Source organism: Oreochromis niloticus, linkage group LG11 (assembly GCF_001858045.2).
Source record: "Oreochromis niloticus isolate F11D_XX linkage group LG11, O_niloticus_UMD_NMBU, whole genome shotgun sequence".
Lineage (NCBI taxonomy): Eukaryota > Metazoa > Chordata > Actinopteri > Cichliformes > Cichlidae > Oreochromis > Oreochromis niloticus.
In genome coordinates, this window is record NC_031976.2 from 36587516 (window position 1) to 36606467 (window position 18952).

At 45.9% G+C, this 18952-nt stretch overlaps 1 protein-coding gene across 1 annotated transcript in view; it reads right to left on the minus strand.

Moving 5' to 3' along the window:
• The window catches only part of LOC102080324 (uncharacterized), a 75503-nt gene extending 59618 nt beyond the window's left edge, over positions 1-15885 (minus strand). Inside the window, exons 1-2 of the mRNA XM_019364268.2 lie at positions 15792-15885; positions 5231-5395 (exon numbers count right to left, since the gene is read on the minus strand). Coding sequence (XP_019219813.1) covers positions 5231-5395; positions 15792-15882 — 256 coding nt within the window. The 5' untranslated portion in view covers positions 15883-15885. The remainder of the gene's footprint in view (positions 1-5230; positions 5396-15791) is intronic.
• Positions 15886-18952: the final 3067 nt, after the last annotated feature.

The window sequence follows — 18952 nt, forward strand, 5'->3', positions numbered from 1 at the left end:
ACGCACTTTAAGTCTGCATGATTGAAATCCCCAGCCAGGATGAGAAAAGCATCAGGATGGGCTGTCTGCTGCTCACTGATGTGCTGGTACAGATCATTCAGTGCCTCGTTCCTGTTGTTGACATTGGAGGAGGGAGGGATGTACACAGCGCACAGTAGTATGGCTGTATATTCCCTCGGTAGATAGAATGGCCGGCACTTAATAACCATAAGCTCCAGCACTGGTGAGCAGTGTTTGCAGACCGCAACAGCATCGCGACACCAGGCATCATTGATGTAAACACAAAGTCCTCCCCCGCGGGTCTTACCTCCCGCGACGATGACTCTGTCAGCACGGTAGCATGTTAGCTGGTCGAGCTGAATGGCATGGTCCGGGACACTGTCGCTGAGCCATGTTTCCGTGAACACAAAAGCACAGCAGTCCTTTACATTCCTTTGAGATGAACGTAGCAGTCGGATGTCGTCCAGTTTATTTTCTAGCGAGCGTACGTTGGCCAGAACGATAGAGGGGATGGCGGGTTTGTGTGGGCTAGCCGCTAGCCTAGCTCGGATGCCACCGCGCTTACCCCTCTTCTGCTTCCTCTCACACCGCTTGAGGCGCTTCCATTGTGGGCGAAGTGCAGGAGTGGGGGTCGGTGATTGAGTAGGCCTTCGGAGCAGACCCAGATCTTCCAGCTTCTCAGTGTCCACAGAGTTTAACTTAAAAAGTTTGTTTCTGCCGATGTCGAGAAGAAGTGTTCGGGCATATCTTCGCTTGCACACAGATAGACGCGACGAGGACTTACAAAAACATTGCAACTTACAGGACGAAAAACACAAAAAAGTAGTTTGTTTGGGAGAGAGAGAAGCCGCTGCGTGTGCACGCGCCGCCATCTTCTAGCACACTATCCTCTCACCTGTGCAACAGGCCGACCAGTAGTCCACCTGGAAGGCCGAAGCAAGAAGAACAGCCAAGGAGGAGATCGCCACGTCAACACAAAGGAGTGGTAACAAATTAAGGAGAAGAAAAGGAACAAAAGTTTATGCTAAAAATACAAATCTCACACAACACAATGCACTCACACGAATCAGATACACGTAATGGGACACGTGAAGAGAAGAAATTGGTAAAAATGCTTCTCACAACCACATGCTTGCTATATCAGATAGTATTAGTTATGGCCGTGTGTTTTCTTGTTTATTTTTTGCAGACCGCCCCAGGTGACCTGTCTGAGCACGGAGGCCAGTCCAGCCCAACACCCACTGAGAAACTGAGCACTGAGATGTGGCCGTTGAAAAGACCCAAGCGTGAGGTGTCAGGTAAAAGGGATGGTTGTCTCAGCGCATATAATGGCATAGAACTGGACTACGTTAAAGGGTCCACAAGCTCATACACATTTGATCTGTGTGAAGTGATTAATTGTAAAGGAGCAAACAGCAGCTGGAGGGGATATGATGTGTGGGTTTGCAGTCACCCTGATATTTGCACCCGGGGAGGGAACCCTCACTCCAGCCGGGGAATCCGCCCTGTACTGGCGTCATACACAGAAGGACAGTGGTGCGCCCCTGGCTGGGGGAACGTGGTAAGTTGGACCGGAGTAGGGTGGCAGCCACATGTGCCTGAGGGATTGAAGGGAATAGCAATTCAGAGGGATTTTTCTGCTGCCCAAAACCCTATCACACTTTCTCTGGGCCCCTGGGACACTCTGCCCAGGTCAGATAGCCCAGGAAACGTGTTCTACCTGGTAATTGGGGTAGACGTGTCAGGTACAGATCCAATAGGGGTAATTAGAATAAACTTAGTCAATCCCATGACTAACAATGTAACAAACTCTGTCACGAACATTACAGGAAAAGGAGGGGATGGGTCGCCAACCGCCACACCAGGGGAACATGAACCAAAAGGCAGACGAGTGCTGACGGTCGATTATACTAGGTTGAAGCCTCAGGATTTAATCGAGCGCGCCACCGGTTTCAGTGACAGTAACCTCTGGCTGGACTGGGTGGCCCAAAATGCTAAAGAACAACAGGTATCTAACTGTGTTGCTTGTGCTTCAGCTAGGCCGCAGTTGTTTACAGAGCCCGCTCCACTGTACCCAGAGGACAAGTGGGGGTACGACTGCATGCTGCGACTTACTAGAGAAGCGGTGAGTGCTGGCAACTGTTCAATCTTGGCCAGCCTCTTCCCGCCAATTGACAAGCAGACACAGGTAGGACCATTCACAAGTAAAAAAGATAACTATACGTGCTTTAAGTTCTCTACAGATAAAATGAGATATAAGCTGGGAGAGATCGACCCTAGCTGGTGCTCTGTGACACTCACAGGGAGGACCACTAATATTAGAAATGACTCGAGCATGGTAATTGGCACATGGGCAAGAAGTGGGTTATATTATTATTGTGGGCAGAAAACTATTTTGGTTCCTGTTCCTATGGGAAGTGTCGGGATATGCGCTATGGTGAGATTGGGAGCTCCACTGATGCTAATTGGAAACAAAGTAAAAGTCATACCACAAAGAAATACACGCACATTGGCAGCTAAACGTAAGAGACACGTATTGAGAAAGAGAGGGACTCAGGGGACACATGCATACGACCCTAGAATGGATTCACCCACCTGGATTGACTCCATAGGAGTGCCCAGGGGGGTTCCAAACGAATATAAATTAGTGGATCAAATAGCTGCTGGCTTTGAAAACTTACCAATAATTTCTGCTCTTTTCCCAGTGACCCCAAACAAGAATGTGGACAGAATAAACTGTGTTCATTGTAATGTGCTGAGACTCTCAAACCTAACCAGAGACGCCATGGAGGGATTAGTGGAGCAATTGGGCCCGACCTCATTGATGGAGGTCCAAAATCGGATGGCCCTGGACATGTTGTTGGCGGAAAGGGGAGGGGTCTGTGCCATGTTCGGCGATCAGTGCTGCACCTTCATCCCCAACAACACTGCCCCAGACGGCTCAGTTACCCGAGCGCTGGAGGGCCTTAAAACTCTGTCCAGAACCATGCACGAAGATTCAGGGATTGAAAATCCCCTAGAGGGCTGGATGACATCCGTGTTCGGGCAGTGGAAGGGGTTTGTGATTTCTGCAATGCTTTCTATCGCTGCTTTTCTAGGGATTTTGGTCACCTGTGGGTGCTGCCTCATTCCTTGTGTCAGAGGATTGCTGGAAAAGGTAATCACGAGGGCAGTGGATCCCGGGGAAGTGACCCCGGTGTCCATGATGCCATTGATAGACATGGAAGCAGCTGAGGAGGCCGAGGAGTGACACAGCACACGGTATGGTGACCTCTTGTGGTCAAGAGGTCAAAAGGAGGAATTGTGGAATTAAAGAAATTGTTTTACTGCTACAATATATCTCATAGCATTAGCATCGCATTAATAATATCACATATAGCGTTAAGACGGCAGGGAGACATTTAACACACTGACACCATATTAACCTTTATTACAGGTGCAGTTATAATCATTTTTATATTGTTATATCTCTATACACACATTGCAGTTCTGTGCTCATAAAAGAGTTGAAGCTCCCCCAGGTAATTAAAGGTTAAAAGCTTCGTTCGGCGTTAGGTTCGGACGACCCATTGGATAAGAGGCTGGGAGCTGAAGAAAGATCGCACACATGCTTACAAAACACATATATATCACATATAACCTAGAAACAGATCTGAGCAGAGGCCTGAATGCATTCAGCAAACCTGTAGCACTAGAGTCTACTCAACAACAGGTGACAAGAAGGAGAGGACCAGCCCATGGGGACCCAGAGGCCTGAGACCATCGCCTTATTTGGAAGAAGATGCCAGAAAGAGGAACTCTTGTGTCTGCATTTATCTCTTAAAATTGATCATTGTCTGTAAAAGAGGCAAATAATGTTCTTAAGATGCAAATTATGTGCTTGTAAACGCATGAGGGGGCGTCATAATACCCTGATATTATAAAAGCAATCTGAAATGTATTTTGGGGGAAGATCCTTGCTGATGTTGTGCAGTAACTATCTTCCCGCGCGTGTGTTTAATAAAATCATTGTTTTGACCCAACCCTTCTGGACTATTCTGGTTTTGTATCTTCCCTCAATTTCGAACCCCTAACAGAACTTACGGATGAAGCCGATATTGTGGACTTTAACACCAGGATTGCAGAGATTGCCATCAGATTACAATGTTGTCACTGCAGCAGCTAAAGAGCACACTACTTCCTGTAGACCACTTCCTCTACAAAAAAGACATTCTGCTTAGTTACCACTAGGTGGTAGTAACACTTCTTAAACAACTACAATATGTCCGTTCCATGACAGACAGAGAGAGATAACCTGCTGGTCGCCGCAAGAGCAGCGCCCCCTCAAGCTGCTCTGTTTGTGCTGTGGGCAGAGAAAAGGCTTCCTCTGCATCACTCTCGCATACAGCATCTCCTTGTGTAAAGTGTGCCAAATGGTTGAACGATGCACAGTGACTCCATCTGCTGCAAGATGATGTTGTAGGTCTTTGGTGCTGGTCTGTGGGTTGACTCTGACTGTTCTCACCATTCGTTGCTTCTGTCTATCCGAGATTTTTCTTGGTCTGCCACTTCGAGCCTTAACTTGAACTTAGCCTGTGGTCTTCCATTTTCTCAATATGTTCCTAACTGTGGAAACAGACAGCTTAAATTTCTGCGACAGCTTTCTGTATCCTTCCCCTAAACCATGATGGTGAACAATCTTTGTCTTCAGGTCATTTGAGGGTTGTTTTGAGACCCCCATGTTCCTACTCTTCAAAGAGGAGGGAAACTTACAATTGACCCCCTTAATTACTCTTTCTCATTATTGGATTCACCTGTGTATGTAGGTCAGGGGTCACTGAGCTTACCAAGCCAATTTGAGTTCCAACAATTAGTTCTAAAGGTTTTGGAATCAATAAAATGACAACAGTGCCCAAATTTATGCACCCGCCTGATTTTGTTTAAACAATCATTGCACATTTTCTGTGACTCCAATAAACTTAATTTCACTTCTCAAAAATCACTGTGTGTGTCTCCTATATGATATATTTAACTGACATGTTTTATTGTCACAACCAAGATTTATACAGGAAAATAATGACTATTAACAAGGTTGCCCAAACTTTTGCATCCCACTGTGCACTATATGTCTTTGAATGTGACAGGAGTCGACACCAGACTGGGGCATTTATATCCAGTAAGGATCCCAGGCTACCTCTCCCACGCTAACCAACCCTAACTCAAAGTGAGAGACATAAATATGAAGCCATACCAGCTCGGACGTCACCCGGATCAAGAAGGTCAGCATGAGGCAAAAGATGAAAATAGGGCGCTGTTGGAACATTACTACCCAAGAAACTCTGGTCAAAGTTGAATGGGTTGAAGTCAACTGATGTGACGTTACTCACTCTCTGGCTCAGTGGAGGAAACTGTTTGTCTGAGAAGAGAAGAAAGAGACAAAATCAGATTAGAAACTGTTTTATCATCAGGCTTTATGAGGATTTATAACACAAAAGATATCCTTCAAGCTCAGGCTCTCTACCAAATGCCCAGGATCTTGAGGGTCCTTGAGGCGCTTTTCTGGACAGAGATCTCCGATGTTGTTCCTGGGATCTGCTGGAGCCACTTGCCTAGCTTGGGAGTCACCGCACCGAGTGCTCCGATTACCACGGGGACCACTGTTACCTTCACCCTCCACATCCTCTCGAGCTCTTCTCTGAGCCCTTGGTATTTCTCAAGCTTCTTCTTTCTGATGTTTGTGTCATTCGGAATCGCTACATCTATCACTACAGGTGTCTTCTTCTGCTTGTCCACTACCAATATGTCCGGTTTGTTAGCCACCACCATTTTGTCCATGTGTATCTGGAAGTCCCACAGGATCTTAAATCAGTCATTCTCGACCACCCTAGGGGATGTGTCCCATTTTGATCTCAGGACTTCTAGGCCATACTCGGCACCAGAGATGGGCAGTAACATGTCACTAAAGTAAAGGATTACTATTGCAAAAAAAGTAATTCAATTACAGTCGCTTTCCCATAAGCACGCTGTGTTACTGTATTACTAAACTGTGGTTTTGTTTGAGAGAGTGTCTCGTATATGTCTGCGACATTCGTGGTAACAGACGTGTGCAGAGAGTATGACTGTGCAGCGTTTAAAGCAGGGAAGTAATGACCTTCTCCAAAAGTTGAATCTGTTCATCTGGACATAGCGTTTTGTGGGAGAAACGTTTCGTCACTCATCCAAGTGACTTCTTCAGTCTCAGCTGACTGCAGGTTTACTTTCCTGGATGATTGAGAATGCATCAAGAAGTAATGACCTTACTTTGACTTTGATTCCCTAAAAAGTGACAAAAACATTAGCGTCCAATGTACACTACGTGGGAAGAAAGCTTCTTTTTACATCGAAAGGAAACCCCTAAACTTCTGAGCAAGCACCAAGCACGTTGTCACAGGAATGTGAAATTCACAGAGAAACTCCCGGATCCTCCCACTGACACGATTGCTACGGCACACCTGCACACCTCCACCCGCCCCAATCCTGCTAAAAAGGTAAAAATAGTTTTAAGAGGGACAGGACAGAATCTTTGATTTTATTTATTTTCTGCTGTGTTTTACTTGCATCTACTTGAAAGAGTGAGTGTAAACACAAAACATTATTTTATTTTATATGCTGGAATATGCAGAAAATAGGTTTAAATGTTAAACAAATTTCTTCCAGTTAGAGAATGTTGCATATAATTTAATTTTCGGTTGATGCAATGTGCATAAAGTTAAAAGATTAAAACTAATAAAACAAGTTTTAAAAGATACTTTTTAATTTGACAACATTTTTTATGATGGATTATGCAGACAAAATAGAATTGGGTTGAAAGCTCGATTGCTTTATTACCTTTTCAGGTTGTGTATCGTGTTTTTAAAAAGTAACTAAAGGGAAAAGTCAAAGGTAACTAAAGGGAGGGGAGTGATTCCCCTCCGCGAATGGCTACCTTGTCGTGGTGGAGGGGTTTGTGTGTCCCAACAACCCCAGGGGCTATGTTGTCTGGGGGGTTTTGCCCCCTGGTAGGGTCTCCCATAGAAAATTGGTCCTGGGTGAGGGACCAGACAAAAAGCGATTCAGAAGACCCCTATGACATGACCATCGAGGGAACAGTTTACCCTGGTTGGGTACCCGAGGGTAAGCGTCTGTGTCCGGGCCTTAGTTCATGGGGGCCCGGCCAGGCACAGCATGAAAAAGGGACATGGGCCCATCTTCATGCAGGCTCACCACCCGCAGGAGGCACCATAGGGGTTGGTGCATTGTGAGCCGGGCGGCGGCCACGAGCGGAGGACCTGGCGGACTGATCCCCAGCTACCAAGACTGGCAATTGGGACATGGAATGTCACCTCTCTGGTGGGGAAGGAGCCTGAGCTAGTGTCTGAGGTTGAGAGGTACCGGCTAAATATAGTTGGGCTCACCTCAACGCATGGCTCGGGCTCTGGAACCAGTCTACTGGAGAGGGGATGGACTCTGTCTCAGTCTGGAGTTGCCCCTGGTGAGATGCGGCAGGCTGGGGTGGGTATCTTGGTATCCCCTCGGCTTGCTGCCGGTATGTTTCCTTCCCAGATGCTTTAATGCCCACTCACATCCTGGGCCATCTGACCTCAGGAAATCGCATGATAAGGTGGGGCTAGCTTTCACAATGAGCTCACCTGAAACCTTGGCTGATTGTGACCTACACCCATTTTCACACCTTGGCTCATGTGATAAGGTAGAGGATCATAAGGGGGTCCATTGTCCCTCTCGGTGGGTTACTCCCACAGGGCTTAAATCTGGGACTCTCCACCATTTGACCCTAGAACTGAAGAAGCTTCTCGGATGAGAGGTGAAACGTCTTCAAGCAACTTAAAGAAGTCCAGACGCTTTTCTTTCCAAGCTCCTTAGACAACGAGAAGGTTTGTTCCCTTTGCCTCCTGGTCGGAGAACGGGTCGTGACCGTCATCTGCGCTTATTCGCCGAGTGGTGGTTCAGAGTACCCAGCCTTCTTGGAGTCCCTGGGTGGGGTACTGGAGGGTGCTCCTCCTGGGGACTCTGTTGTCCTACTGGGAGACTTCAATGTTCACGTGGGCAATGGCAGCGAGACCTGGAGGGTTGTGATTGGGAGGAATGGACCGGATCTGAGCCTGGGCAGTATTTTCATGTTCGAAAATAAGAGTGTCCATAAGTGCAGCTGGCATCAGGACACTCTAGGCCGCAGGTTGATGATCGATATTTTAATCACATCACCAAACAAAAGACCATATGTTTTGGACACTCGGGTAAAGAGAGGGGCTGAGCTGTCAACTGATCACCACCTGGTGGTGAGTTGGATCAGGTGGTGGGGGAGGATGCTGGACAGACCTGGCACGCCTAAACGTACAGTGAGGGCATGCTGGGAACACCTAGCAGAGGCCCCGGTCCGCAAGATATTCAACTCACCCCTCCAGAAGAGCTTCAACAGCATTCCGAGGGAGACTGGGGACATTGAGTTTGAATGGACCATGTTCAGCATCTCCACTGCTGAAGCCGCTGCACTGAGCTGCGGCTGCAATGTAGTTGGTCCCTGTCATGGTGGTAATCACCGAACCAAATGGTGGACACCAGAGGTGAGAGGAGCCACCTGTCAAGGCTCCCTGTGTGCGGGTAGGCGGAGAAGTCAACCCAAGTGCAGGACTCTTGGAGGCAGAGGTAAACTCAGAGAACAATGTCAGCTTTATTGCTGATCAAAACTACAAAACTCAAAATGACGCAGGAGCAGAACACTCAGTAACAGAACACACAGGCAGGACCGATGGTGAGCAGACGTTAATGACGCGACACTGACACAGAGAAACACAGGGCTTAAATACATAGAGGGAGCAATCAGGGGATGAGAGACAGGAAAGAAACACAGCTGGGTCAAATCAGGGCTGACGAGACAAGGGGGAGCAAAACCAGACACATTACGCACAGGACAGGGACTATCAAAGTAAAACAGAAAATGACATGAAGACAGAGACCCAATGCTAACACAGTACAGAGAAAACAGACACCAAAACCTCAGAACTAGAAAATCTTAACCAAAATTAAATCAAAATAAAAGATAATAAAAAAGAAAACCAGCCTCCCTTGAAATGTCTATGCCAGGGTGCTGGAAAGGAGAGTCCTTCGATTAGTCGAACCTCGAATACAGGTGGAACAATGCGGTTTTCGTCCTGGTTGTTGAACACTGGATCCGTTCTTCATCCTCTCAAGGATACTTGAGGGTGCATGGGAGTTTGCCCAACAAGTCTACATGTGTTTTGTGGACTTGAAGAAGGCATTTGACCGCGTCCCTCGGGGGGTCCTGTGAGGGGTGCTCCGGGAGTATGGGGTGTTTGGCCCATTGCTACGGGCCACTCAATCCCTATACAACCGTTGCAAAAGCTTGGTCCGCATAGCCGGCAGTAAGTCAGATTCCTGGTGGGTGATGGGCTCCACCAGGGTTGCCCTTTGTCACCAATTCTGTTAGTAATTTTTTTATACACAGAATTTCTAGGCGTAGCCAAGTGGCGGTGTTTCAATTTGTGGCGGTCTTTCAATTTGGTGGTCTCAGGATCTCATCTCTGCCTTTTGTGGATGAAGTGGTTCTGTTGGCTTCATCGGGTGATGGCCTCCAGCTTGCCTTGGAACGGTTCACAGCCGAGTGTGAAGCGGTGGGAAATAGAATCAGCACCTCCAAATCTCAGGCCATGGTCCTCGGCCAAAAAAGTGTGGAGTGCCCAATCTGGGTGAGGGACGAGTTCCTGCACCAAGTGGAAGAGTTAAAGTATCTCGGGTCTTGTTCACGAATGACGGGAGAAGGGAGCGGGAGATCGACAGACAGATTGGTGCTGGAGCTACAGTGATGGGGACGCTGTACCACTCTAGTGTAGTGAAGAGAGAGCTGAGTGTAAAATTGAAGCCCACAATTTAACGGTCGATCTATGTCCCTACCCTCACCTGTGGTCACGAGCTGTTCGTAGTGACCGAAAGAACAAGATTGTGGAAACAAGCGGCGGAAATGGGCTTCTTCTAAAGGGTGGCTGGCCTCTCCCTTAAAGATAGGTTCAGAAGTTCAGCCATTCAGGAGGGGTTCAGAGTAGAGCTTCTGCTCCACAACGACAGGAGGTAGTTGAGGTGGTTCGGGCATCTGACAAGGATGCCTCCTGGACACCGGCTACATAGGGGATGACAATGTTGTTGCGTCTGTCTTTCTTATCCTCCTTTTTATCCTCCCTCACTCACAGAAAAGAAGATCAGACACCAGCGAGGGAGGATAAGAAAGACAGACGCAACAACATTGTCATCCCCATTGATAGCAGGCGCATTGCGCTCCACTGCCCAGTATCCTACTGGCCAACGTACAATCCATGGAGAACAAGCTCGATGACCTAAGAGCAAGAGTCACCTTCCAACGTGACATGAGAGACTGCAACATTCTGTGCTTAACGGAGACATGGCTGACCCCCACCATGCCGGACCAGGTGCCGCCCTTTCTATCTGCCCCGTGAGTTCACCTCGGTCATTGCCACGGTGGTCTACATCCCACCCCAAGCGGACACAGGTATGGCTTTGTCCGAATTACATGATGTGCTGAGTTCGCTTCAAAACAAGGACCCGGGCGCAGCCCTCATTGTAGCAGGAGACTTTAGTAAAGCAAACCTCAGACAAGTCATGCCAAACTTTTACCAGCATGTCTCGTGTCCAACGAGGGGGGATCGAATTTTGGATCACTGCTACACGCCATACAAGCAGGGCTACAAAGGTGTCTCACACCCAGCTTTTGGGAAGTCTGACCACAACACCATCTTCCTCGCGGTGAGAGATGCCAAACGCCGGTACCGGGAGCGTGTGGAGTCCCGCTTCCACCAGGGCAACACACGGAGTATGTGGCACGGACTATGCACCATTACGGACTACAAACCCAGGGACACTGCGCCGATCAACGCCGACTTTGCATTCACCAATGAGCTGAACCAGTTCTATGCCCATTTCGAGGTTAGCCAGGCGGGTAATGCTATCTACCGCCTGACTACCGAGGACAGTGACATCATCAGCGAGAGACCGGTGACCAGCATCGCGGAGCATGACGTCCGAGCGGCATTGAGGAGAGTGAACACAAGGAAAGCGGCGGGGCCAGACGGCATCACCGGCCGTCTGCTGCGCTGCTGTGCTGACCAGCTAGCAGGTGTGTTCACTTACATCTTCAAAAGTCGCCTTGAGGCGACTTTTGTTGTGATTTGGCGCTATATAAATAAAATTGAATTGAATTGAATTGAATTGAATTGAGTCCCTGGCGAAGTCTGTGGTCCCCACATGCTTCAAAAGATCCACCATCATCCCTGTGCCCAAGAACAGCAAACCCTCATCCCTGAACGATTACCGGCCAGTTGCACTGACCTCGGTAGTAATGAAGGTGTTTGAGAGGCTGCTGAAGAACATCATCTCCTCCTCCATCCCAGACACCACAGATCCGCTCCAGTTCGCCTACTGACCCAACAGATCCACTGAGGACACCATCGCCCACGTCCTGCACACCACCCTCAGCCACATGGACAAGAAACAGGGTAACTATGTGAGAATGCTGTTTGTTGATTACAGTTCAGCATTTAACACAATAGTGCCCAGCAGACTGTTCACAAAGCTCAGGGATCTGGGACTCAACAGCCGTCTGTGTGCATGGGTGTTGGACTTCCTCACTGGCAGAACTCAGGTGGTGAGGGTGGGTAGATGCGTCTCTAACAGCATCACCATCAACACAGGAGCACCACAGGGATGTGTCCTCTCGCCACTGCTCTACTCCTGTGGTGGATTTTTGTGTGATATGTATAACTATGTAACTATATACTCTATATATCTATGTGCACTGAACATATATATTTTAACTTTCATGTAGAGTCTTAAGCACAAGACATTTTTGCTTCACCGAGGTTTATTAAGTTGGTACATTAACAGGGCAGTTAATGTAAGGGGAGAGTTCTCCTGAATAATTTACTCTCCGGTAACTAACCTTTCCTAATACACACTCAACGTCTTTAACGCAGCACAACCAAAACAGTAACATTGTAATAGAGATCCTGAACACATCATGATAAAATATCACCCACCCACACACACACACACACACACACACACACTTTGAACCCAAACTGAAGTGTTTTTATATATGAGAAAGCATGTAACCTATAAGATTGTGCCACTTGCTGTATAAGATTTAATAATTAGGATTAATGTGTGACCTTTGACCATGTCATGACCTATTGTGATAAACCAGAGCAAGGGGTACTCAGAGTCCTGACTGGCCTTTGGCCAAGACCTTGGCTGCTACCTGACCCCAGCAGCTGTGTTGGGCGTGTGGGAAAGTTACCCAGCAGCAGGGGGCGGGGATACTGGTCCCTATATTAGGGGACCAGAGGACACCCCCAGAGCTTTTTTTCCTCCTGCTGCTGCTACCTGTCCGTCTCTGTGTTGCTCTGCTGTCTGTGCTTAAGGCTGTACACCCCGGGGTTTTGCTTTGCTTGCTTTCTGCTATGTAATTCTCTTGCTAAATGTCTGTATGTATTTTTCCTGCTGTTCATACGATTCAGTGTATTAAACTCTGTTCTAAGAATTCTACTCTTTTACAGAGCATCTTTTTGAGTGTCTTGATTTTAATTGGATCTAAGAGGGTTGGATCTCCACATCGTTGGTGGGAGAAGGTTATCAGGATGGCTTCAAAATTTGCGACCACACTCCCTCTACACTTCAGACTGTGTGGCCACCCACGGCTCCAACACCATTGTGAAGTTTGCTGATGACACAGTGGTGTTGGGTGCCATCTCCAACAACGATGAGGCGGCATACATAGACGAAGTGAAGAATCTGGCATCATGGTGCCAGGACAACCACCTCCAGCTGAACGTCGGCAAGACCAAGGAGCTGGTGGTGGACTTCAGAAGGAGTCAGCACAGAGACTACAAGCCCATTATCATCAATGGAGCTCCAGTGGAGAGGGTGCAGTCCTTCAAGTATCTTGGTGTCCACGTCTCCTCAGACCTGACATGGGCTGCCCACATTCAGGTCCAGACCAAAAAGGCTAGGCAGCGCCTGTATCACCTACGACAACTGAGGAAGTTCAGGGTCTCTCCAAAGATCCTCAGGATTTTCTATACAGGCGCTGTGGAGAGCATCCTCACATAGAACATGACATCGTGGTTTGGGAACAGCTGTGTGAAGGACCAAAAAGCTCTCCAGAGAGTGATCCATACAGCAGAACGCTGCTGCAGGATTGCTCTCCCCCTGCTTCAGGACACCTACACCAGGAGATGCCGGACTAGAGCAGCGCAGATACTGAAGGACCCGTCCCATCCTGGCAACAAACTGTTCCAACTTCTGCAATCTGGTAGAAGGTTCCGCATCATCCGGGCAAAGACAGAGAGACTCATGAGGAGCTTCTATCCCCAAGCCATCCGGGCCCTAAACACACACACACCCGCCCTCTCACATCATCTATAATTGACTGAGACAGGACTCTCTTCCAGACACTCTAAACCCAGGCACAATGTACATTTCAAATTCCTTTAACTTTAAATATGTTTATATTGTCTATTCTGTAAAATAGTCAGATGTCTATTCTTATTAATGTACAGAATTCACCTGCTTGCTGCTACTACTGCACATTCACCCAATGTATATACTAATATATATATATGTATATATATATACACATGCTAGCAGGCAAGGCATACATGGAACGCCATAACCAAGTGGCCGGCATAGTGTACAGGAACATCTGTGCCGAGTATAACCTGGAAGTCCCAAGGTCAAAATGGGAGATACCCCCAAGGGTGATGGAGAATGACCGAGCTAAGACCCTGTGGGACTTCCAGATACAGACGGACAAAATGGTGGTGGCTAACCAACCGGACATAGTGGTGGTAGACAAACAGAAGAAGACGGCCGTAGTGATCGATGTAGCGGTTCCGAATGACAGCAACATCAGGAAGAAGGAACACGAGAAGCTGGAGAAATACCAAGGGCTCAGAGAAGAGCTCGAGAGGATGTGGAGGGTGAAGGTAACGGTGGTCCCCGTGGTAATCGGAGCACTAGGTGCGGTGACTCCCAAGCTAGCCGAGTGGCTCCAGCAGATCCCGGGAACAACATTGGACATCTCTGTCCAGAAGAGCGCAGTCCTGGGAACAGCTAAGATACTGCGCAGGACCCTCAAGCTCCCAGGCCTCTGGTAGAGGACCCGAGCTTGAAGGATAAAACCGCCCGCAGGGGCGTGCTGGGTGTTTTTATATATATATATAATGTTCTTCCTCTACCCCCCCCCCCCCCTCCTTTTTTGCACATGTCGAGGAGAGTGTCAGGATACATTTCACTGTGTGTTATACTTGTATAACTATGCATGTGACAAATAAAGAACCTTGAACCTTGAACCTATGTAGCCGGTGTATCAGAGAAACTCAGGAGAGTTTTCTCCAAGCACGACATCCCGGTGCATTTCAGACCCAGCAACACACTCAGACAAAAACTGGTTCACCCCAAAGACAAAACTCCAAAACACAAACTTAACAACGTGGTGTATGCTGTACAGTGTAGCGAGGAATGCCCAGACCTCTACATTGGAGAGACCAAACAGCCACTTCACAAGCATATGGCACAACATAGAAGAGCCACCTCCACAGGACAAGACTCAGCAGTTCATCTGCATCTTAAGGATAAAGGTCACTCTTTCGAGGATACCAATGTTCACATTTTGGACAGAGAGGACAGATGGTTTGAAAGAGGAGTGAAAGAGGCCATTTATGTCCACAGTGAGCGACCATTTTTGAATAGAGGCGGTGGTTTACGACACCAACTGTCTGCCATCTATAATCCAGTTTTGAGTTCCCTCCCCAGATGCTTTAACGCCCACTCACATCCTGGGCCATCTGACCTCAGGAAATTGCATGATAAGGTGGGGCTAGGTTTCACAATGAGCTCACCCGAAACCCTGGCTGATTGGGACCCACACCAATTTTCACACCTTGGCTCAGGTGATTAGAGGATCATCCTTTTGTCCCTCTTTGGGGGGATACCCCCACTGGGTTTAATTCTGGGACTCTCTGCCATTTGACCTTAGAACTGAAGAAGCTTCTCGGATGAGAGGTAAAACGTTTTCAAGCAACTTAAAGAAGTCCAGACGCTTTTCTTTGCAAGCTCCTTTGAGTTTTTTTAAAGAAGCACCAATCAAAGCAGAAATAGAAAATTATGTGAAACATTAACAACAAACTGAAAATTTATTAAAAATTTTAGGGATAGAAAAAGAAAAAACCCAAATCTGTGAGCTACAACAAAAATATACCACAGCCTTCAGTCAGTATGATGAGGGTTAATAGTGACATAATTATAATCTGTAGAGCTGCTTGAAGACTTTCCAACCATGTTGAATGATTTTGGATGTTTTTGTTCTGATCTGATCAAATACTGTAAATGAGCTTGTGTAACAGTGTTTATGTTGTATGTGATTCCATAATAATTGTGAAGTCCTGAAACAGTCACATAATATCACTGCACACCGGCTATAAGCTGCTGTTATTTTTTTAGTGTGCTGTGTTTGAGCCTCCTGTAATGAGCCAACCTGCCTGACCAGCACATATTCTGCTCTAATCCACGTTATAAAAAGCAGCACTAAAATATAAACGTCTTTGTTCATCATTCACTACACAACACAGACTCAAGTGATTTTTCTATCAGTCAGCTGAGCCTGGTTTTATATTAATGTGATAAACTATATGCAGTATTCTCACATATTTAATTCTTTGTTCTCGTATTTGTGGTTCCTGAGGTGATACCTGATAATCTCTGCACCAGATCAGTCCTGTTCATCTTCATTAAAGCCTTTCTGGTCTCCTCCACACACTCTCCCCTGTACATCTCCTCCATCAGCTCCACTACATGTTGTGTCTCTGCTTTTTTGAATCGGCCCCATGGCTTGGATGATAGATTTTTCTCCACTTCAATAAGTGGCCTGAACTCAGCAAAGTCCTCTGGACTCAACTGGTTCAGTCTTTCAATGAGCAGCTTCTTAGGCGTCATAGTTACCACCTGGAAATTGAAGGAATCATATTCCTTCATACTGCTTTGTATTTCACTAATGACAACATTACTGACATGGACGTTTGTTACTTTTCTATCACCCAAATGAAGAACTGTGATTGGACGTCTGGGTGGGCGGTATAAACGGTATACGGTAGAAATGATATAAATTTGGCCAACGGTAGAGATTTTGACTATACCACTCTACCGCGATAGCGCATGTTGATGGTGTCTTCAAGCTGCTCCTGTTTTGGCCGAAAGCATTAAAGCAGCTGCAAACAACATCATCTGCAAATTATGCCAGGCGACAGTAATAGCAAAGAGACGAAGCACTTTTGGAAGATGGGGAAAGCCACAAACTGCGCTTCCTCCACTTCTGTAACATTGATTCATTAATGCTGAATTCTCTCGCAGCTGCTCTATTTCCATGTTGTTGCAGTATATTAATGACTAACCTCGTATTGTGGATGGATTATCTCAGTTGTTCTCCTGACTGAAGTTTGGTCCGTTTATAGCATCCTGCCATGCTGCCATCATTATATAGCAGCTAGCCCAACTTCAGTAACCCTACAAACGTCACTGCCGTTTAGTTTTCTGTCTTCATTTATGTTGGAAGTGATAGCAGAGCTGTACTTTTTAATTTTTTCAGAAATCTCTCAGTCAGAACATGCTATATCATGTTTAGGTGGAAACTAGCGAGCTAACTTCCTGCTAACTTCTAACTCCGTTGAATTTAATACATTCTGTTTTCATGGATGCCTGGATGTTAAACTTAATTGTTACACCTGATAAAGCAGCAACACTGATCATTTTATTAAAGATGAAAGAATTTAGACAGTTTGTAACTCTCAGTGATGCCGCAGTGTTCGTTTGACTTTGGGACTTACTACTAAGTCGTATTAAGACATTTTTGGCAGCTTTCTGCGCGCTGTGTACCACATAAAATTGGTTTGAGGTCAGTAAGCACAACCAGAATTCACACATAAGGTGCACTGTCGATTTTTGAGAAAATTAAAGGATTTTAAAGTACTATACTATGTCTTGCACTATCCTACTGTATATTACTGCACACTATTCTTATTGTATATATTGTATATCTTATATCTATTTCATCTGTTCCTCTGTCTCTCCTGCTGCTTTGAGCATGTACATGACAAAAGAATTTCCCTCGGGATAAATAAAGTTGTTCTTATTCTTATTCTTATTTTAAGTGTCCCTTATAGTGTGTAAAATATGTTATACAGAAGAAACGAATATATCGCGATATATATCGTTACTGCACATGCTTCAAATTATACTGTGATATAGATTTTAGGCCATATTGCCCAGCCCTAATTGGACATGAACGTCAAACTTCAGCTTGAAACTCGAATAAAATTGTGTAATTAAAACATGCAACCCACAGCAGTGTGTGAGTATGTGTGTGTTTAAGTTCAGCTTATTGGAGAGGCCCTCTACAACAGTCTTATTTTCTCACGTGACCTTGGTAAAACGAATTGCCCACCCCTGGTTTATACAAACCTTTCAAATTAAAAGCCCTCTAGATTCTCACTGGTCAGAAACACTTTAATTCTTATCAGGGCTTTTGTTGTGAAAGAATGTGGGAACTTGCATAAAGAAAAAAGATCATTTTCATTAAATACAAATGGTAAATAATGTTTGTGTCATAATATCTGTGACTCTGACAGCAGGTTACAAATGTGTGTTCTCCCAGAAAATAAATACGAGACAGAGAGAGAGGAACCATCCAGGGAGCAGAGCTGTGTGAGGAAGATCTGGTGTCTGATGAAGATGATGGAGATGAAGCTGTGTACAGATTGTTTTAAGACCACGTGACTATCGTAGCCTTTCAAACCACTACAACCGAGAACTCTACCATGACCGTGACTTCTTTCCCACAGAGCTCTGCACCTCTGCTTCAAACCAGCAACAGTCAGTCACGTGATCTAATATAACTTATTATTATATCTCATTCCCCGTTACACACATATGAAAACAACTCCAACAAGGAAGCAGAACTTAATGCCGCGCTTACCTTCAATAATTCATGTAAAATCTGAACACCTGGAATCACCGCTGATGGAAAATCATTCTTCAGTGTTTGTGAAGCAGCTTAGTGTGAGGCACTGTTCTCCCGCTGCTTTCTCTCACTTTCTCTTAACGACGACTGGAAAACTTCGGCGTCTGTGCCTCTCTCTCCTCCCAGCTGTCAGCCCGCCCACATCAACGTTACCTTTGGCTCAGGTATGAGTAGGCAGAGTGACGTCGAGTCTCTGTAATCCGCCTCTGCATCTCACAAGTAACAACAACGGATACACTGAATTTAATAAGTACTAAATTCATGAACAATAATTTAAAAAAAAACTATAATTACCATTTTTTTTTAGACCTCCAGATGAACAGAATAAACCTTTTGGGATTTACTTGCCTGGATGACTGAGCATGCATTAAGATATACGCAGAGTCATCGTCATCAACAATCATACCCATCATAGTTATGTTTAATGAAGGCACTGAAGCTGTACCCCAGTCCTCTGTATACGGGGAATAGAGGAGCAGACTCAGAAGCTTCAGTGTTGACACAATGTCATTGTCATTGATGTTGATTGTTCTGGTCCAGGTAAGCAGAATAATTCCATTTAAAAATCTAATGTGAAATTCCTTTAGTCCTTGCTGTTTTTTCACTGGTCTCATCTTTTTTAAACACATTTTTTTATTATTTCTATAACAGTTTAATAACTTTGTGGTTGGAAGCTTTTCTCCTCCAGGCGTTCCTCCAAACCAAACTGAGCAACGACAACAATAAGAAAAAATATATATATAAAAAAATAAATAAAAAAATATAAAATCATAAGAACAGTTTATGGTTCCCTTTACAAACTTAAATGATCAAATATTTCAATATATTATTTTATTT